The sequence below is a fragment of the Geotrypetes seraphini genome, chromosome 1 (genome assembly GCF_902459505.1).
Source record: "Geotrypetes seraphini chromosome 1, aGeoSer1.1, whole genome shotgun sequence".
In the NCBI taxonomy this organism is placed as follows: domain Eukaryota; kingdom Metazoa; phylum Chordata; class Amphibia; order Gymnophiona; family Dermophiidae; genus Geotrypetes; species Geotrypetes seraphini.
The window spans coordinates 343,427,611-343,449,663 of NC_047084.1; the positions used below are offsets into that span (position 1 = coordinate 343,427,611).

Sequence of the window (22,053 nt, forward strand, 5' to 3'; positions counted from 1 at the left end):
GCTCTTCACCAGCATGAGAAGCAACTTCAATCTACTGCTTGTGCCAGCGTAGGCTCTTCTTCTGACATCACTTCCGGGTCCTGCAGCTAGGAAGTGACATCAGAGGGAGAGCTGATACCGATGCAGACAGCAAGTTGGTGATGCTGCTCGCGCCGGGAAAGTTAGAGGTACGGAGAAGGGAAGGGGCATGCCCACGGCAGGGGGGGGAAGGGAAGGAAGGGGTAGAGAAGAGCATGGGGGAGGGGTGCCACCATCTTGGACTCCTCGCGCTCTCTGTACGACACTGGTTGGGCTTTGAACATTTCAGCACCCCTTTGTAGATATCAAACAAGACAATTAAACTCTTCTAGTCACCTTTGTTTTAAAGTCCGATAAGGACTCTGTTCTACATTTATATGCAACAAACTCAATTTGTGAGTCCTGTGTGCTTATTCCCAGATGTGTCTAAACAGACACAAGATAAAAGAAGAATATTCCTTAAACTTTGTTAAGAAGTACACTCCATTGGAGGATGGTTCTTTTTGAGGTTTCCTGTGAAATGTTTCATTAAACCTGTCCCTATATTGTCTGGGACCCTAAACAATTGATGACTTTTCTTGAAGCTGTAAAGAAATATATTTCTGCTCAATTAACATGATTTGTCCCTATTGGGTTAAGGGATCAGGCAAAGGCACACATTTAGGACTCCTTTTACTAAGCTGCGTTAGGGCATTAACGCGCGGAATAGAGCACGCTACAATGTCGCGCGCGCTAGACGCTAATGCCAGCATTGAGCTGGCGTTAGTTCTCGCCGCATAGCGCGGGGTTAGCGCGCGCTAAAAATGCTAGCGCACCTTAGTAAAAGGAACCCTTAAAGTTCTGTCAGTTTCTTATGACAAGATTATTTTGCATTTGTTGAGATAGATTACATTACCATCAGCTCCTATAATTGCTGTGATCTCTTTGCTCCAGGGTTTGGATATCAACTTATGTTTAGTTTATTTGGCATTTGATATACAGTACCACTTTTTAATACAAAAGCAATGTGATATATGATACAACTAAGACAAAGGAAAGGAAGTACAATATATAACAGAAAAGAATAGAGGTTAGAAAAAAAACACCCCAAGCAACTCTTTTTAGGGTATGTATTTCCTGTGTGGGAATGTTTCCTTCTTGCTTTTCTTGCAAAGATGTTTTCTTTGTTTAATTGTTAAATGCAGATTAAAAAAAAAATCTGAATGGCTGATGGCACAATATTTCCAAGGTCAAATTCAAATTCAAATAGAATAACTAATGTTATGTCAGCTTTCTCTGGAATAATCATTTATCATTTTTGTTTTTTCAGTGGAAGATATATAGTAATGTGCAAACGATGGAACAGAAAACGAGAAATTTAACCAAGCTCGGATAAATACACCCAGCCTGGCGTTAACTAATTAGTATCCCACAGCACTAAAAATGGGTTCTCTGGCTTCTCTTTTTGGTTTTAGTTAATGTAAAAATAACACCCTCCCCCCCTTTTACAAACCCGTAGTGCGTTTTTTAGCACCGGCCGTGGAGGTAACAGCTCCTACGCTCATAGGAATTCTATGAATGTCACAGCTGTTACTGCCACGACTGGCGCTATAAATCGCACTACAGTTTTGTAAAATGGGGGGGGGGGGGGGGGGAGAACCGACCTATCCATCACCTAAATACTGAAATTTTGGAAATTTCAACCACTGTTTTCCCTTGTACGCCTAAGGTATATTGCAATGACCAGATGAAATACAACCCAGAATTTTGTGCTATAATAATCCTTGAATAGTTACTTACATAGAATATTGCCACGTGACCTTGTACAACCTTCCTCTTTAGCAAACACAATAGGTGCTGTAAATACCCCTGTAAATTGAATAGATTAGTGCAAACACTCAGGAGATATGATTGCGGTGTTATTAAATGTGGATAGGTAAAGGGTATGTGACTTCCTCGTGACTCAGCCTGTGTGGCTGTCAAGAGGCACTTAAGCCTTTGGAAATTCCTCTAAGGTCATGTAAACACGAAGATGTAAAAGAAACCCTGGCTTTGGTATAAATATGACCTCAACAGCTATTCAACAAACAGATATCCTGAGAGGCTAGATCTCACAGCAGCTACAAGGAGAACCGGGAGAAGCAGAACGACTCAAGTGTAGACATGCAGAGCCTATTTCCCACTGTCATCCTGGCAACTTACCTGCTGTCTGTTGTTACCAGTTTGCCTGAAGGTAAGTGGTTTGGTGGCCGTACTAGCCCACTCTTCAAGATAATATGTAGCAATAAAACAAAAACATAAAGGGAAAAAAAAAAACACCCCAATAGCTTTCGAAGATAACCCCTTCTTCCTCAGATCAGAAATAAGCAAATGTTGGCAAAATCAGTATTTATAAGGGAAACATGAAAGCATTTCAGTGGAGGAAGAAAGCTCAAGGGAGTGTGTAGCACAGTGGTTAGAGCTCCAGCCTCAGGACCCTGCGGTTGTGGGTTCAAACCTCATGCTGCTCCTTGGGCAAGTCACTTAATCCCCCATTATCCCCAGATACTTTAGATCAGGGATCTCAAAGTCCCTCCTTGAGGGCCGCAATCCAGTCGGGTTTTCAGGATTTCCCCAATGAATATGCACTGAAAGCAGTGCCTGCACATAGATCTCATGCATATTCATTGGGGAAATCCTGAAAACCCGACTGGATTGCGGCCCTCAAGGAGGGACTTTGAGACCCCTGCTTTAGATAGACAGATAGGGAAAAATTCTTGAGTACCTGAATGTAAACCACTTAGGCCATAAGTGGTATAATAATCATAAATTATATTAAGGCCCCCTTTTATCACGCCACATTAGGGGTTTTTATCGCTGGCCACTGCGGTAAAAGCTCTGACACTACGAGCGTCAGAGCTTTTACCGCAGCGGCCTTTGATAAAATCCCCTTATATGGCTTGATAAAGGGGGGCCTAAGTTAGTCCAATAAAAAATGTATTATTTCTTTCCTTAATGTTTTTGTTTTATTTCTACATGTTACTCTGAAGGTAAGTTTCAAGTTTCATTAAAATTTGATAAAACGCTAATCATAAATTCACACGTCTGACAATAAATCATAATCATAATCATAATTTCACACGTCTGACAATAAAAATTAAAATGGGGAACAATCAACGAACTTACAACACAACTTTGCGTACATGAAAACAACAGGAAAGTGGGGAGAAATACAATTGTAAAAGGAGAGAGTACAATTAAGGTTAAAAACAAAAGGGAAATAGGAGAAATCATATTGATGTTGACTATGAGTAAAAACAGAATGTGGCAAGAAAGGAGCCAGAGATCGATTAGCAATCATAAGCGTCTTTAAATAAGAAGCTTTTAAGGTTGCCCTTAAATTTATCTGGATTTTGCTCCGCCCTTAAATATGGTGGTAACGAATTCCATATTGCAGGGGCTAAAGCTGCAAATGAAGAGCAAAGCCCAGAGGCTAGTAAGGCCTGTTGTCCTATCCTACAGTATTGAAATGCACATTTCACCAAATGAACTTGTTAAAAATTTAATAGGTCACCTTTTTTTTTAAAGCAGTAGACAAATATAAAAGCACTGAAAAAGAACAACTCAAATGCACTGAAAGTGTAACAATTTCTACATCATTCATTAATGAACACTATGTTAATGATTGCTACCTGATCTGTTCAGTGCTGAGGTCCAGGTTCTCATCTTTATCAGCTTCTCTGTTGTCTTTCCACAGCGACGGGTGTGCCCAGGATGGAGTTGCCCAGGATGATCATGGCGAGGATGGACATGGAACTCCGCTGCCAGTGTATAAAAACAGAGTCCTCCTTCATTCACCCTAAGAATATTGAGATTGTGGAGCTCTATCCCAGTGGGGCACAATGCGCGAACATGGAAGTCATGTGAGTGCTTTTGGAATTTTTAGTCAGGGTGTTAGACTTTTAAAGAAACCAGGATTGGGGTGTAAGTCTCAGCCTCTACTCTTTATGGAAAATGACTGATGTGATTTGGAAGATACAATTAAAAAAAAAAAAAGGCCTGAATCAGCACATGCTTGAAATTTGTGAGCAATGGGGACTACTGCCAAGTTCTCAACCCTGTGTGTGTGTGTGGGGGGGGGGGGGGGGGGTTATTTTAAAGGTAAAACCACTGAAAATAATTCAGGCAGCCAAGCAAGACAAGAGAATAAGAGTTGTTTTCTTTTTAAGAAGAAGAAGGCAGGCAGTTTTTTAAAATGTGATAAAGACATGAAGCAGCACTTAAGGCTCCTTTTACGAAGCTGCGTTAGGGCATTAGCGTGCGGAATAGCGCGCGCTACATTGCTCCGCACGCTAGACGCTAACACCAGCATTGAGCTGGCGTTAGTTCTAGCCATGTAGCGCGCGGTATAGCGTGCGGTAATATCCTGCGTGCACTAAAAACACTAGCGCACCTTGGTAAAAGGAGCCCTTAAGCAGTGCTGATTCTACCAATTGGCTTGATCAAAATGTTCCTCGTGTCCTCTTATAGTAAAAATATCCATCTGATTTTTTTAAAAGAATGTCATATCCAAACTTAGGGCTCCTTACACGAAGGTGCGCTAGTGTTTTTAGCGCTCGCACCGGATTAGCGCACGCTAGCCGAGAAACTACCGCCTGCTCAAGAGGAGGCGGTAGCGGATAGCGCGCGCGGCATTTTAGCATGCACTATTCCGCGTGTTAAGGCCCTAACGCGCCTTTGTAAAAGGAGCTCTTAGAGTTCACTTCTTTCAGTTCCTTTTTTATTTTTTTTACATGAAAAACTTCTTGCTATAGAAATATAGAAGGAATATCCATTCATTAACACTAATATAAGTACAGGCTGCGGGGAGCCACAAGTACAAGGAGGCACTTGGAGAAATTGAAAAAGGACAGGTTTAGAACAAATGCTAGGAAGTTCTTTTTCACTCAGAGGGTGGTGGACACATGGAACGCGCTCCCGGAGGCTGTGATAGGCCAGAGCATGCTACAGGGGTTCAAGGAGGGTCTAGATAGGTTCCTAAAAGAAAAGGGGTTTGAGGGTTACAGATAGAAGTATAGGTAGGTTATAGGAATAGTCAGAAACCACTTCACAGGTCATGGACCTGATGGGCCGCCGCAGGAGCGGACTGCTGGGCACGATGGACCTCTGGTCTGACCCAGTGGAGGCAACTTCTTATATTCTTATGTTCTTACATTTTCCTTCCTTAGACCACAAATACCATTTGGGGAAGTGAAGCAGGAAAAATAAATGAGAAGAATCTTTCAGGAAAAAGAACTTAAACTTAATACTTCTTTCAGTTCCAATGAATTGTTCAGGAAAAGCAGTTTACTTTAAGTCACTTTTGCTGGCTTTTACAAAGCCATGGTAGAGGTTTCTATCACAGGCCGGTACGGTAAATGCTCCAATGTTCATAGAATTCCTTTGAGCATCGGAGCATTTACCTCTAGTGTGGCTTTGTAAAAGAAGTCCTTTATTAAGCAGGAACATATAGAAGCATCCATTTAACTGTGGGGCACAGTGGTTAGAGCTACAGCCTCAGCACCCTGAAGTTGTGGGTTCAAATCCCATGCTGCTCCTTGTGACCCTGGGCAAGTCACTTAATCCTCCATTGTCCTAGGTACATTAGATAGAGTGTGAGCCTGCCAGGGCAGAGAGGGAAAAGTGTTAGAGTACCTGAATACATGCTAGGATCAGAGCATCAGTAATATCTGTGGCTGGCATAGAACTATGGGAGGGAGGGTACTCGGGGAAGGCAGCCAAGAAAAAGATATGGGGGTATTGGTGGATAACACAATGAAGCCGGAGGCGCAATGTGCAGCGGCCTCAAAAAAAGCGAGCAGAATGCTGGGCATTATCAAAAAGGGTATCACTACCAGAACGAAGGAAGTTATCCTGCCACTGTATCGAGCAATGGTGCGCCCACATCTGGAATACTGCGTCCAATACTGGTCGCCATACCTCAAGAAGGACATGGCAATACTCGAAAGGGTCCAGAGGAGAGCAACGAGGATGATAAAGGGTATGGAGAACCTCTCATATGCCGAACGGTTAGACAGGCTGGGGTTCTTTACCCTGGAAAAGCTGAGACTGAGAGGGGACATGATACAGACTTATAAAATCATGAAAGGCATAGAGAAGGTGGAGAGGGACAGATTCTTTAGACTAGCAGGGGCAACTAAAACAAGAGGTCACTCAGAAAAACTGAGAGGAGACAGATTCAAAATGAATGCAAGAAAGTTCTTCTTCACTCAACGGGTGGTAGACACATGGAACGCGCTTCCCGGAGAGGTGATAAGCCAGAGTACAATTCTGGGGTTCAAAAAGGGACTGGATGACTTCCTGGAAGCGAGGAAATAACAGGGTACAGATGGAGGTTTACCTCACAGGACACTGAGCAAATAGGGTATGGACTTTTTAGGTTAGGTAGGGAACATTTTCAGGTCATGGACCTGGAGGGCCACCGCGGGAGCGGACTACCGGGCGCGATGGACCCCTGGTCTGACCCGGCAGAGGCAATGCTTATGTTCTTATGTTCTTATGACTTGCCTGGTATCTTGTGATTTTGTATAGGGAGGATGAATTTTAAGAAAATGCTGAAAACTCAATTATTTGCCAATGCCTTCTTATGCTAAGGTATATTTCAGTTGATAATCACCGTTTAGAATTTTTCTGACATCAATGTATGATTTAAAACTTACTTGCATTTCTGAATTGATTGAATTTGTACTCTATCCCTATTATAACTGGGACGATTAACGATGTTGTTGAGACATGTCTATGTTATATGTGATAATCGGAGTGAAACAAGATTTTATGTATGTGGTATGGAAACCGCATAGTTGTATGTGGTATATAATTTTTTTAATTAATTAATAAATAAGTGGTATATAAATAACTATTAACTTAAAGAAAGAAAAACAGAATATTGGCATCCAAGCATTGTATCAAGCCTCAAATAAATATATACAGGTACTTATTGACTTACAACCTATGCGATTTACGACCGTTCGACTTTACGATGCATTTACGACAGTTTCCAGCACTCCCAAGTCTCACTATGCAGCAGTACTATGCAGCATGAGAGTAAGCTGGCATCAACGTCTGGTCGCCTCTTTTCTGTCGCCGTGTTCCCGCGCATCGCTCGGCAGTTCTGGGAACTTCTTCCGAAGTTTAGAAGGGGTGCGAAGGACTAAAGAGGACTGCGAAGATTTACAAAGGGACCTGAACAAGCTAGGGGAGTGGACGATGAGATGTACAGCTACACAATGGGAGGGCTGTTACTGAGTGAGAGTACCCAAGAAAGGGACTTGGGGGTAATAGTGGACAAGACCATGAAGCCGTCGGCACAGTGCGCAGTGGCCGCTAAGAAAGCGAATAGAATGCTAGGTATAATCAAGAAGGGTATTACAACCAGAATGAAAGAAGTTATCCTCCCGTTGTATCGGGCGATGGTGTGCTCGCATCTGGAGTACTGCGTCCAATATTGGTCGTCGTATCTAAAGAAGGCTATGGCGATACTCAAGAGGGTTCAGAAGAGAGCGACACGCTTGATAAAAGGTATGGAAAACCTTTCATACTTCGAAAGATTGGAGAAACTGGGGCTCTTTTCCCTGGAGAAGCGGAGACTTAGAGGGGATATGATAAAGACTTACAAAATCATGAAGGGCATAGAAAAAGTAGAGAAGAACAGATTCTTCAAGCTTTCGAAAACTACAAGAACGAGAGGGCATTCAGAAAAATTAAAATGGGACAGATTCAGAACCAATGCTAGAAAGTTCTTCTTCACCCAATGGGTGGTGGATACCTGGAATGCGCTTCAGATAGCGTAATAGGACAGGGTACGGTATTGGAGTTCAAGAAGGGATTGGACAATTTCCTGAAGGAAAAGGGGATAGAAGGGTATAGATAGCGGACTGCTGGGCATGATGGACCCCTAGTCTGACCCAGCAGAGGCACTGCTTATGTTCTTATGTTCTTCCTTCGGTATTTAAAGGGTGCGTGAGCTGTCTGTTCGAATCTGTTAAACATAATCTAACATAGGCTGACTTACGTCCCAATCAACTTACAACCTGTCAGTCGGAACCAATTGCGGTCATAAGTCGTCAAGTACCTATATTACAATTTTTAATTTTTTCACCACTTTTCCCATCACCTTCCATCTCAAGCCTCCTCTCACCATCCCCCGAGTCCATATTAAAACTCTACTGTATCAACGTTGACATAATGCAAATTGTTGTAAGAAAAACTTAGCACAGTGAATCATAAACATAGAAGGGGGCGCTGAAAAGTTCTCAGCCCAAACAACCAACTTCCTAAATTCTGAGCTTTATTTTGCCACCTTAGCTGAAAAGAGTGTTATCTTATTTCATTAAGTGCTAATTTGCAGAAATGAAATTCTATGTTTTGTCATTGGGTCAGATCATTGATTGAACCCTATCCATGTCATTCTCTTCTTGGCTGGGCTGAGAACTTTTTGGCACCCCGTCGTATATAGTGAATGTCAGCGGCTGCTGGGTCTTTTCAGCTACAGCAGTGAAATAACGCTCAGAATTTAGGAAGTTGGTTGGTTGGGCTGAGAACTTTGCAGCACCCCTCGTATTTCAAAAATTCTTACACACGCACCTATAAAGAGTGATCTAACCTAACCAGGTTATGCTGTACTACTTTGAGCTGGAGTGTGGAGACAGAAAAGTATGAAGAAGATAGCAAAAAAAACCCCACACCCACTACTCTTTGAAGTGAAATTAGAGCTATGAAAAAAGCTAGGGGGGGGGGTTAAGTCTACATGAACAAAGTGAACTGGTGTGCTGAAAACCCCGCCCAAAGTCAACAGCAAAGCACAGGAAAAAATATGCACTGTGCAGTTTTAATAGCAGCTCAAGCTGCGAATGCCAAAGGGTGCATTTATGATGGGCGTTCACATTCAGAGTTCAAGAAACCACCACATTCCCTTTTAAACACAGGTATAGGAACATGTCAATAGGAATCTGAGATCCAGTCTGATGACTTAGAGAATGAAGGTATATGTTAACCCTCAAGTTCTTTAAATGGCGCTCAAAACTGCCTGAACACATTTAGGCATGGGCCAAATTTACACGCCCAATTTGAGTAATGAGCAAATTGGCGCCCTTCATTGGGTGCTAACAATTATCGGTAACCATTTAGATTTATGCACACACCTTGCTAGATGCTGCTCTATAAAGGTGTACGCCAACATTATTTAGTGTGCAACTGAAAAGAGGGCGTGGCCAAGAGGAGGGGCATGGGGAAATCGGGGGGGGGGGGCATTCATTAAAGATACACAAGGATTTACACCAGGTCTTGGTTGGTATAAATCGTCGTGCCCATGAGTTGGGCGTGGATCCCGGTGGAGCCCATTCATTAAATGGCACTCAACTCACTATGTGTGCATTTTTTTTTCAGCATCCAAATATGGGTGCCTTTTATTAAATCTAGTCCTAAATCTATAGATAGTTAAGATTTCAGCACGTCATCATGATCCAGTTTACTGCTAATTGTTTAACATATAAGATTTTGCCTATGGTTTTTAAGACACGTTCTGCTCGATCTCCACCTTATCTCGACAATTATTTGATGCCATATACACCTTCATGCAAACTTTGTTCACTCCAACAAAACCTTCGTACTCAGTGGTATAGCAAGGGTGAGAGGCGCCTGGGACAGTGGCGCCCCTCCCTGCCCTCTTTTCTGACCCCCCCCCCACACGCTCCTTCCCTGCCCCCTCTTGTTCCTGGATGAGCAGCAACCCCCAAGCTGCTGTCGCACCAGCGTCGGCTCTTCCTCTCACGACACTTCCTAGGTGCAGGTCCAGGAAGTGACATCAGATGAAGAGCTGATGCTGACGCAACAGCAGGTTGGGGGGGATGCAGCTTGCGCCAGAAATGTTTCAGAGGTATGGGGGGAAGGGAAGCAGCGTGCCAAGACAGCGCCCGGTGCGGACTGCCCCACCCCCACCCCCTTACTATGTCACTGTTCTTGCTATTCTGTCTCTATACTATATATAAAATGACATATCAAAATTCAATAAAGAATAAAACATTAAAAAATGAAACAAAATACAACAAATGAGGTACAACTCAAGAGTGAAATAATTATGAGTGCTCAGTTCAAGATGTCATCTAGACTCAGCAGCAGCGTCTTATTAAGGTGATGTAAAGACATCAAAGCACCCACCTGCCTACCTAGAATATTGCTTGTTATCTTGAATGACACTCTGTAAACTCATAAAGACATTGGTTTCTCACAAACTCCAAAAAGATATATATCTTTCACTTAGCTTGAAGTTGAAATGTTCAGTAAAAAGCTTCAGGCAGGAGGTTGAGGAAAATCTTATCTGTAAAGTCACTGCTGCTGGATAATATCCATGTGCTCTCAAAAAAATGTGTAAGAGTCCCTCAGACCAACAAAAAACCGCCATAACAAAATCATGATAACAGGTATGGAAAACCTTTCATACGCAGACAGGTTGGGAAGGCTGGGGCTCTTCTCCCTTGAAAAGAGGAGACTCAGAGGAGACATGACAGAGACTTTCAAGATCATGAAGGGCATAGAGAGGGTGGAAAGGGACAGATTCTTCAGATTATTAGGAACCACAAGCACAAGGGGGCACTCAGAGAAGCTGAAAGGGGACAATTTTAGAACCAATGCTAGGAAGTTCTTTTTTACACAGAGGATGGTGGACACCTGGAATGCGCTTCCGGAGGTTGTGATAGGACAGAGTACACTACGGGGGTTCAAGGAAGGATTGGATAAATTCCTGAACGATAGGGGGATTGAAGGATACAGATAGAGGTAGAGATAGGTTTTAGACAGAGTATGGATAGAAGGATAAAAGGGATTAGAGAAGGATCACATTACAGGTCATGAGCCTGATGGGCCGCCACGGGTGCGGACTGCTAGGCACGATGGACCTCGGGTCTGACCCAGCGGAGGCAACTTCTTATGTTCTTATGTGAAGATTTCCAATACTTTGGAATTCAATCACTAATAATAAAACCCTAAGTGTACATGCACACTTCTACCTACGTGATCTATGATCCGTAGCTCCATGGCCCCACATGCGCAGTAGAAGGAGTCAGCGGTGGTTTCTTCTGCACATGCGGAGCCACCTTAAGCAGGGATGCATGGAGGTGACTCCCCCTCCCACCCTCACTCCGTCTAACAGAACGGCTTCACACTCACGGCCCCCAGGTACTGTTCTGCAGCCTGCGGTCTGGCCGGCTCCCTTACATTTCCTGACCGAAGTTATTTTTAAGTTCAAAGCCGCCGTCGCGACTCCTCTCACAGCCACATCTGTGTCGGAAGCCTCTCTGACGTCATGTCAGAGAGAAGGCTTCCGACGCAGGCGAGGATCGTGAGAGGAGCCGCTGCTGCAGCTTAAAACTTAAAAATAACTCCTGCAACGGATTAAGGGAGCTGGCCATAAACAAACAGCTGCTGGGAAGGGAAGGGACGGGGATGGAGGTGAATGCTGCTGCTGCTGCGGCTGCACAGGGATGTGGAGGGAGAGGAAAATATTACTACTGCTGCTGCTGCTGCTACACAGGGAAGTGGAGAGGGAGGGAAATGCTATTGCTGCTGCTGCACAGGGAAATGGAGGGGAGGAAATGCTGCTGTGGCTGCTGCACAGGGGACAGGGAGAGACAGAAAGACAGACAGACAGACAGCGGGAGGGAAAGAGAAAGAAAGAAAGATAGACAGCGGGAGCGAGACAGACAGAAAGAAAGGAAGAAAGACACAGGGGCAGGAAGAGAGACAGAAATACAGACAAAACAAAGGGGGCCAGGGAGAGAAACAGACAGAAAGAAAGACAGACAGCAGGAGGGAGAGAGACAGAAAGAAAGGAAGAAAGAGACAGGGGCAGGGAGAGAGACAGACATATATTCTAGCACCCATTAATGTAACGGGCTTAAAGACTAGTTTTTTAAATATATTTTGCTGTCTCCCATTAGTTCTTTTTTGATTTTCTATACTATATACGTCACTAGAGACCATATTTTTTCAGTTAATGGTCCAAAACTCTGCAATGCCCTTCCAAATGACATTAGGTCTGAAACCAATTTAGAACATTTCAAATCATTTTTAAAATCTTTTTTATTTTCAGATTCATTTCACTAACAGCTTCTGTTCATTCGACATATTCATATTCAGGCAAGACTCAGTGAGCACCAATATGGAATTAGAAGCACACGTTTAACATTAAATTACATTTAAATTTGAATTTTATCACATTTTGTTTGTCTTTATCTGTCTAAAATATAACTTCACACCTTCCTTTATTGGACCTTCAGATTTCACTCTATTTTAACTTTTATATTAAATGTAAACCAATTAGATGCATTTGCCAATGCGGTATATCAATCATTAATTAAACTTGGAAATTTGTAAGGCTTATCATCGTCTCAATGTTCCTGTTCACAGTGCGACCCTTAAAGACGGACACCGGGTGTGTTTGGATCCCTCTGCCCCTTGGGTGCAAAAAATCATCAACAAGATATTAGGAAGGTAAGATCCATTCCATAATCATCTCCTGAGGAAAAAGTTAGAGATGTAATTAAAACCCTGAGTACAGTGGAAGTGGTAAACATGAATTGTTTGCTCTTTCAAAAAGTAAAAAGACTAGGGGACACCAAAAAAAGGGCCCCTTTAACAAAGCTGTGGACGTCTAATCTATGCACAATTTAGACACAGGTATGTAGGCCTGGTTTTCCTTGGCCTATATAGGTATGCCTAAATGTTATGCCACATATGGCTGCTAAGCGTGATTTTATATATCCTTTTATAGAATCATGCGAAGTGCCGTTCTGACTGGTGCTGACTTTTTAGGCACCTTATGTAGAATTTGGGGGTCAATGCATAACTAAGCTCTGGTATTCATTGATAGATGTTGTTGTAAAAGCAGTTGGTGCAGCTTGGTTTAAAAAATGATTTGGATGAGTACCTAGAGGAAAAGTCAATAAAATCTTATTAAGGTAGATTTGGGGACAGTCAATGCTTATCACGGTGGGCTGCTACTTGTAACCTGGACTGGCCACTGTTGGAAATAGGATACTGGGACTGCTGGACCTTTACTTTGAGCTGACATGACGCTTTTACATTAGTATGCTCATATGTAACAGCCTTAAACAATATGTCATGCATAAGGTCAACTAATTTCTTTATTAAGGGCACCCAAATTTATAGAATTAGGGGGATAAATACCATTTTACTTAGGGGAACTTATCTTCAAAGCACTAAAGTGCAGTCAGTGCTTTCAGGAAATTCAGTGAATCACCAGCTCTATACAGTCCGGTGCCAGGTCAAAAGCGCGCCGGGACAAAGGCGCGCCCAGAAAATTGAGCGCAGCGCGGAGGTGCACGCCGCTCAAAATCACTGTTTTTAGGTCTCCAATGGGGGGGGCGTGGGGGGAACCCCCCCACTTTACTTAATAGACATTGCGCCGCGTTGTGGGGGCGTTGTGGGGGGTTTGGGGGGTTGTAACCCCCCCATTTTAATGAAAACTTCACTTTTTCCCTGTTTTTATTAAGTTGTTATTAAGTTTACATTAAAATGTGGAGGGTTACAACCCCCAAGTCCCCCATAACGCCGGCGCGATGTCTATTAAGTAAAGTGGGGGGGGGGTTCCCCAACAAAAACCCCCGTCGGAGCCCCTAAAAACTGTAATTTTCTTTGGCGCGCGCCTTTGTCTTTCGCGCCGTTGTCTATGAACCATACAGTCCTGCTACTTTTTAGTTTGTTTACTTTTTGCTTGATGCAGTTTGATTAGCAGGCAGCCTGCTCAACAGTCAAACTGCATCAAGCATTAAGTAAACAAAATTTTTTTTAAAAAAAAGCAGGGCTGTAGGGCTGGGGATTCACCAAACCCTCTGAAGGCCTTGACAGTACTGATCTGAATTTGATTGGTTGAGCAGCTTATGCCTCCTCCTTGCACAACCAATAAAATTCAGAGCAGTGCCCTCAGGGCCTTCAGGGGGTTGGTGAATCCCCAGAAGGCCATGACCACACACCACTGCCTCAAAGGTAGCACAGTCTTTTGATGCAGAAGCACATCTTGCAATATGCAGTATCAACAAAATTGTAAAATTAGAAACAAGTGATCTTAAAAAGTCGATTCTAATAGGCAAATGTATCTTTTATAATGTGGTGCACAGACAAATCCATTGGGTCAACAAAGAAATTAAAATAAAAGGTCAGAAAGTTGAAAGAATGCAAAATTCACAAGTGGTTCCAGACTTTTACATACCACTGTAATTATAAACCTATGAATACACTTTTATCGCTAAAAATCTGCATAATTTGCTTGGGATGTCTGGTTTTCATTTTCAATCATGAGTTTCGGGACTCCGGAGCCTCCTAATTTGCATTGGCCCGGTGCTCTCTGATTCTCTGAAAGGCCCTGCCAGGATTTATGGTGCCTGAATCACTGAAGAGCTCCCCATGAAGGCAGCCGTTCTCATGCCATACTTCATAGTTCAGTTCATCAGTTTGCAGTGCGCTGGAGATCATTATGTGAAGGACAGTTATATAACTGGGCATCCACTGTTATGTGCCTGTTGCCAATGGCAGTTATGTGCCCATTGCCATTGCATGCATCGATGTAGAGAATATTAGCACTAATGCATCTAAATAGACACTTACCTGCAAAAGCGCTATTCTGTAAGGCAATGCATAACTGGCATAGCAGATAAATGCAAGGGGGGTAGATGTGGGTGGAACATGGGCGGAGCATGGGTGGGGTTCCCAGTTACACACCTAACAGACTACTGTTGCGTTTACCCAACCATAGCTGCACTAGGTCTATGGCTAGTCTTACTGCAGGCGTGTAATGTTAGCCACACCGATACCGGTTTACACTGGTGTTCTATTACAGAATCTGGAAGTTTAGATGTCGTTATAGAATCTATATATATAAAATCGGAGGTATGTATGTGTGTATGTATGTATGTGCCGCGATCACGCAAAAACGGCTTGACCGATTTGAATGAAACTTGGTATGCAGATCCCTCACTACCTGGGATGATATGTTCTGGGGGTCTCGCGGCCCACCTGCACACGTGGGCGGAGCTACAAACAGAAAATCAGATTTCACCCATTCATGTCAATGGAAAAAATGTAAAAAGCTGCCATTCTCACAGTAATTCAAAAACGGCTTGACCGATTTGAACGAGACTTGGTATGCTGATCCCTCACTACCTGGGGTGATATGTTCTGGGGGTCTCGCGGCCCACCTGCACACGTGGGCAGACCTACAAACAGAAAATCACATTTCACCCATTCATGTCAATGGAAAAAATGAAAAAAGCTGCCATTCTCACTGTAATTCAAAACCGGCTTGACCGATTTTAACGAACCTTGGAATGCAGATCCCTCACTACCTGGGGTGATATATTCTGGGGGTCTCGCCGCCCACCTGCACACGTGGGCGGAGCTACAAACAGAAAATCAGATTTCACCCATTCATGTCAATGGAAAAAATGTTAAAAGCTGCCATTCTCACTGTAATTCAAAAACGGCTTGACCATTTGAATGAAACTTTGTATGCAGGTCCCTCACTACCTGGGCTGATATGTTCTGGGGGTCTCGCGGCCCTCCTGCACACGTGGGCGGAGCTACAAACAGAAAATCAGATTTCACCCATTCGTGTCAATGGAAAAAATGTAAAAAGCTGCCATTCTCACAGTAATTCCAACTACCTGGGGTGATATGTTCTGGGGGTCTCTCGGCCCACCTGCACACGTGGGCGGAGCTACAAACAGAACATCAGATTTCACCCATTCATGTCAATGGAAAAAAAGTAAAAAGCTGCCATTCTCACAGTACTTCAAAAACGGCTGGACCGATTTGAACGAACCTTGGTATGCAGATCCCTCACTACCTGGGGTGATATGTTCTGGGGGTCTCGCGGCCCACCTGCTCACGTGGGCAGAGCTACAAACAGAACATCAGATTTCATCCATTCATGTCAATGGAAAAAATGTAAAAAGCTGCCATTCTCACAGTAATTCAAAAACGGCTTGACCGATTTGAACGAACCTTGGTATGCAGATCCCTCACTACCTGGGGTGATATGTTCTGGGGGTCTCGCGGCCCACCTGCACACGTGGGCGGAGCTACAAACAGAAAATCATATTTCACCCATTCATGTCAATGGAAAAAATGTAAACAGCTGCCATTCTCACAGTAAATCAAAACCGGCTTGACCGATTTGAACGAAACTTGGTATGCAGATCCCTCACTACCTGGGGTGATATGTTCTGGGGGTCTCTTCACCCAAGAATTTATATGTTCTTGCTCCTGGAGGTGAAACTAAAAATGTTGTTTATAATCAAGTTTTGTGTTTGTTGTATTGTATTCATTTTGTCAAATATTTCACATTATAATTTGAATATTGTACTTTTTATAAAGCTGTAAAAAAATAATTTCATTCACCACTATAAAGTATCTTTATTTGAATCCATTTACAGTGTTATTGCTATAATTAAATACCCGTGCAACGCCGGGGCTTCAGCTAGTATGCTATATAAGTGGTATTCAAAAATGCTCAGAGTTGTGAACTAGAGACCACAAGTGGAGTAATTGGCTCACTATCCGCCTTTGCATACATGAAACCTTCCGTCCAATGTGTGGCGGCGGCCAAAACAGCAAACAGGATGCAAGGAATTATTAAAAAAGGGATGGTTAACAAGACTAAGAATGTTATAATGCCCCTGTATCGCTGCATGGTGCAACCTCATCTGCAGTATTGCATTCAATTCTGGTCTCCTTATCTCAAGAAAGATATAGTGGCACTAGAAAAGGTTCAAAGAAGAGCAACCAAGATGATAAAGGGGATGGAACTCCTCTTGTATGAGGAAAGACTAAAACAGTTAGGGCTCTTCAGCTTGGAAAAGAGACAGCTGAGGGGAGATATGATTGAAGTCTACAAAATCCTGAGTAGAGTAGAATGGGTACAAGTGGATCGATTTTTTCACTCCGTCATAAATTACAACAACTAGGGGACACTCGATGAAGTTGCAGGGAAATACTTTTAAAACCAATAGGAGGAATTTTTTTTTTTTTCACTCAGAGAATAGTTAAGCTCTGGAACGCATTGCTAGAAGATGTGGTAAGAGCAGATAGCATAGCTGGTTTTAAGAAAGGTTTGGACAAGTTCCTGGAGTAAGAGTCCATAGTTTGTTATTGAGAAAGACACGGGGGAAGCCATTGCTTGCCCTGGATCAGTAGCTTGGAATATTGCTACACCTTGGGTTTTGGTCAGGTACTGGTGACTTGGATTGGTCACCATGAGAACAGGCTACTGGGCTTGATGGACCATTGGTCTGACTCAGTAAGGCTATTCTTATGTTCTTATGTGTTATTAACCTACAAGTGTGTTCATTCTGCAGCCCCTCAGTATCTCTCTTTTTTTAATCTATATTTAAGTATTTTTTATTGATTTCAATATAATATCAAGTATAACTTGTACAGAAAGCAAATTTAACCAAAGCATATTACAATTATAAAAATACATACTTAACAGATGTTAAGTAATTTACAAGAAAAATTATTATGGTGAAATTGGCTCAAGTCCTCTTTGGATCCAAGAGTTTTAGTAGCGAGAAAAACAAGAAAAAACAACCAATATTAAGAAGTAATGCTATTCCTGTAGATCGGGAACGGAGTTACTATTTTCTTTTAGAGCTCAAAATTGGTCAAATGTTGAGTGATAACAGACGATGCACTTGCAGGGATGTCGTAAATCAAATGTAGCCCCTAATGAGATGACCCCCGGTTTTAAAAGAAGAAAGTCACATCTATGTTTTTGCGTTTCCCTTGAAACGTCAGGGAACATTTGAATTTTACAACCAAGAAATTCCTTTTATTTGTTCTTTAGAAATAGTCTCAATAACCAAAATTTATCAATAGAAAAAGCCAATGTAGCAACTAATGTTGCAGGTGTAACCACTTCCGTGTCTGACTTCTCCAGAATCTCGGTAATATTCAATGCTTGTCCTTCAGTAGGCTCAGGTTGCTGTTGATGCGGAGTTTTGCTAGGGAGATAATACACTTGAGAAAATGGTGGAAGGTTACCTTCCGGGACTTCTAAGATTTTAATAAGTATCTCCTGAGCATATCTCTAGGTGTAACCATAGTTATTCTTGAAACATTTATCAGTATCAATATCTCTCTTGTCTCTCATTATATGTCTCCCTGAGACCTCATTCCTCTACTGGAACTATGGTAAATTGTAACCTGTTAACTATACACTTCCCCCTCCCCATTCACAGTTTCCCCACTCGCGATTTCACATAATCGTAATTTTTGGGAGGAGGGGGAACACCCTCCCCCCCCATATTTTTGCCTTCCCCTGGCATCCCGGCCTTACTTGGTGGTCTAGCGGGCTTTCAGGGCAGGAGCGATCTTCCTACGCTCCTGCCCCGTGCAGATCGCCAATATGAAATGGCTGCCATGAGCTCCCGTAGTCTCTTGAGACTACGATGGGAACTCCCTACAGCCATTTCCTATTGGCGATCTACACGGGGCAGGAGCGTAGGAAGATTGCTCCTGCCCCGAAAGCCTGCTAGACCACCAGGTAAGGCCGAGATGCTGGGGGGAGGCGGGGTGGGTCAGAGTCAGATATTCGTGGCATTTCCCTATTCGCGGTCTGGCTCTGCCCCTATCTCCCGCGAATAATGAGGGAGATGTGTATATTATGTATGTTAACCTGTAACTTGTCCTGAGCTCATTGAGGATGACGGGATAGAAAGCGAATTAACTGGGTCTTTTACTAAGGCGCGCTAGCCAATTTAGCGCATGCTAAATGCTAACGTGTCCATAAAATATAATGGACGCATGCTATATCAGCTTTTGCGCCGTAGTAAAGGACCCCTAAATAAATAAATGAAACCCCAATGTGTTTGTCTCAATGTGTCTCTCAATCATAGCATTTTAGTGCGTCCAAATCAAAAAACTTCAAAATGTTAAATTAGTGCACTTATCTTAATAAATGTTCCTGGATCTTGACATGTTTCGCAAATAGCTTTCTCAGAAAACTCAGTGCACTAATTTAACATTTTGAAGTTTTTTTGATTTGGACGCGTTAAAGTGCTATGATTGAGAGACACATTGAGACAAACACATTGGGGTTTGTCTCCACTTATGGTCTCTAGTTCACACCTCGGAGCACTTTTAAATATCATTGATATGGTATATATTAACTGGTTTTGCTGGTTCATTGATTTTCTTTGCAGTATTGCTTCTGGCAAATTTCGTTTTATATTTACCCTAGTCCAGGCAATATATTGCTTTGGTTATAGAATACGCTCTCATCACACAACATCGGGGCGCCCAAATGGAAGTCCCCCTTAGAGTAGAAACTCATGCTGGTTGCAACTATAATGAACCTACTTGGTGCAACAATTTGGCTTCTCACTGTTACTTTTTAAAGGTCTGGTGTTCACGAAAAGATGGAATCAGAGCAGCGTGATCAATCAGGTATTACCATGTCTGTTGTGTTAATCTTGTGTCCAATTAAGTTGTTATGATTTCATTGACATAATCGTAACATTGATTTTCTGTGTAGTTTTAATTGTAGTGTCATTTTGCTTCTCATGTCCTCAATACCTTCTTCTGTTATAGTTCCCCAGATATTAATAATGAAGGTCACTGATGAAGACACTGAGAGAGAAGAGCCGTATGGTTTCGAAGCTTCCCAAGTTGATGAAGGAAGAAAATACCTTAATTCACAAGCAAACAGTCTTTTCTTCAACTACATTTTAATGACTATAAGTTGCATATCTGTACATTTATTTAACAATGCAAATTGAATCCAGTTGAAAAAGGATGTTTCTTTAGTTTACATGAAGGCACCAACCTGAGGCCAAAATACCACAAGCGAAAACATGATACAGTAACATGTTTTAACAAGTTCTGTAAAATTTACTGAAAACCATGCTTCATCCTGGATACATGAATGTGCTGTAAGGCAGGAAAGTGGGCGTTCATCTTTTGATGCTTAAGATTTCCTTGCCGGAAGAATCAAGGAGAAGTATTGGTATTGGCCTCAGAGATAAATGTCACATCTGTCATTCAGTGCAATCACCTCCAATGCCATGAAAGTGTAAATGTTAAAACTGTAGTGCAGGAAGAAAACCAAAAAAAAGTTTGGTGTTTGCATAAGACACAAGTGGTAGGACTGAAATACTTGAAATCATTAACATGAGAACATAAACAACAAGCACAGGGAGAATGAATAAATCTGTGCCCTGAAGAGTTTATAATCAAAGAGATACCTTGGGGAGGAGTAATGATGCAAACAGGACTTTCACTGAAGTGACTTCCTCTTTTACCTACGGCTCTTACTAACTAATATTTACTGCAAAATAATGGCATTACCAGTCTTTATTTGCCATAAAGTCCATTGTATAAAATGGACTATGTGATAGATAATCCATCAAAATAAGCATTGCCATACTGCATTGCGATAGATAATACATAATAATGCCATTATCGCACACTATCATCACATTCATCTGGCCTGTTGAATCACTAAAAGACTTGCATATCAAAAATTGTATCAATCTTATTACATTCACTAAGAAAACTCCCTCCCACCAGCTCGTCTTGAGATCTGCCATTGATTCCTTGAACTATGGGTTCCTGAGGAAGGGACATGTTCCCGAAACCAGGCTTGGTTGAACCTGGTTCTGTGGTGTTTCATCTGCCTTGTCCTCGCTCCCCTGGACGCTGGATGAAGTTTCATCGAAGCTAAGTGGCTTTCTTTTGATTTTTGGGGAGTTGGCTGGGGGAGTTCCCTGAGTGATTGCTGCAAATGAATTCACCTGTGTTCATTGTGCACTGTTTTTTATGATGATAGCGTTATTTTCAATTGAAGCACACCATAGGTACCCGATGATGGTGGCCTGTCGGTCTCTACCTCATTATGTGAAGCATTGGAGCATTGCTCCCGTCGCTGACCCCTCGCACTGAGGGTACCTAATCTCACTTTAACAAGTTATTGAACTTCTCTTAGTTTTGTTTATTAGTATCTTATTGGTGTATTCTGAGTCCTGCAATCACTCACGGAACCCTTGACCATTTTTTGTCTTATTGTTGGTTTCAAAAATTATAAAGTCATCAGAAGCGGCACTCATAAGGGACACTTTTTAACCCGCTGAGAAAAACATTTAGTCACTAGCCTCCTCATCAACTTTGGCCAGCTGTAATTTGTTTGACCACGTCTAAGGGATTATCACACACGAAGCATTAGGGCTTCTCTTACGAAGCTGTGTGCGAGAGGAGTGCCGCACGGCAAATGCTCTGATGCCTATTCAGTTGTCATGGGTGGCAGAGCATTTACCGCATTGGCCCGCGCTATCAGGCTTTCTAAAAGAGGCCTGAATGTCTTAAAAGAGAAAGATAAGAAGCACTTGCAGAAAATATTAGGGGATCATTGTTATATGATATGTAATAATTTAAAACAGTGCTTCTCAATTCAGTACTCAGCATGCACCCAGCCAGTTAGCTTTTCAGGATATCCATATGCATGAGACAGATATGCATGCACTATTTTTTTGGTTTCAAGGGGGATTCACTGTTTCGAGGACCGAGTTGAGAATCACTGATTTAAAACGTGCTTTTTTAGTAATTATTTCAATATTTTTAATGTTCACTTAAGTATTGTTATTTATATATATTTAATTCAAGTGATTTATTGGTGAATGAAATGAAATTTTTTTCTGTTGCTGTGAAAAACTATAGAAGTGTGCTTAATGATTATAATTTATAAACAAATGATGGAGAATACATTTGACTTTGAATATTAAATCTGTGATATTATTTACATATTTATTCAACATTAAAGTTGTTACGCAAGAACAAGCACTGCCTCGTGGATTTTTTGGTGTTCTTATAGCACGTCAAATAAGAATGATGATCTCTGCAGAAATTTTTGAGTATAATAAACATTTAGGAGGTAATTGGCTAACTATGCACATGGATTAAAATATGTGCATATTTCTATGGTACATCTCTACTTACACTTTGAAAATTTACCTC

General features: G+C 42.2%; 1 protein-coding gene across 2 annotated transcripts; it reads left to right on the forward strand.

Annotated features, from left to right (window-relative positions):
• Positions 1-2,091: 2,091 nt before the first annotated feature.
• Positions 2,092-21,879, forward strand: LOC117368349 (interleukin-8-like). Of its 2 annotated transcripts, XM_033961932.1 has the most exons (5): positions 2,092-2,230; positions 3,734-3,899; positions 12,439-12,522; positions 19,445-19,491; positions 19,636-21,879. In XM_033961932.1, the coding sequence occupies exons 1-5, from the start codon at positions 2,161-2,163 to the stop codon at positions 19,821-19,823; spliced, it is 555 nt and encodes a 184-aa protein (XP_033817823.1). In that variant the 5' UTR covers positions 2,092-2,160; the 3' UTR covers positions 19,824-21,879. The 2 variants fall into 2 exon arrangements, with proteins under 2 accessions (XP_033817823.1, XP_033817832.1); XM_033961941.1 differs by lacking the exon at positions 19,445-19,491.
• Positions 21,880-22,053: the final 174 nt, after the last annotated feature.

What these genes read in the sequence shown, in the direction of transcription:
- LOC117368349 (XM_033961932.1), top strand. Translation starts at nt 2,161, where the DNA reads ATGCAGAGCCTATTTCCCACTGTCATCCTGGCAACTTACCTGCTGTCT. An exon ending in TGTTACCAGTTTGCCTGAAG is followed by an intron (nt 2,231 to 3,733) that starts GTAAGTGGTTTG and finishes GTCTTTCCACAG; the next exon opens with CGACGGGTGTGCCCAGGATG. An exon ending in TGCGCGAACATGGAAGTCAT is followed by an intron (nt 3,900 to 12,438) that starts GTGAGTGCTTTT and finishes TCCTGTTCACAG; the next exon opens with TGCGACCCTTAAAGACGGAC.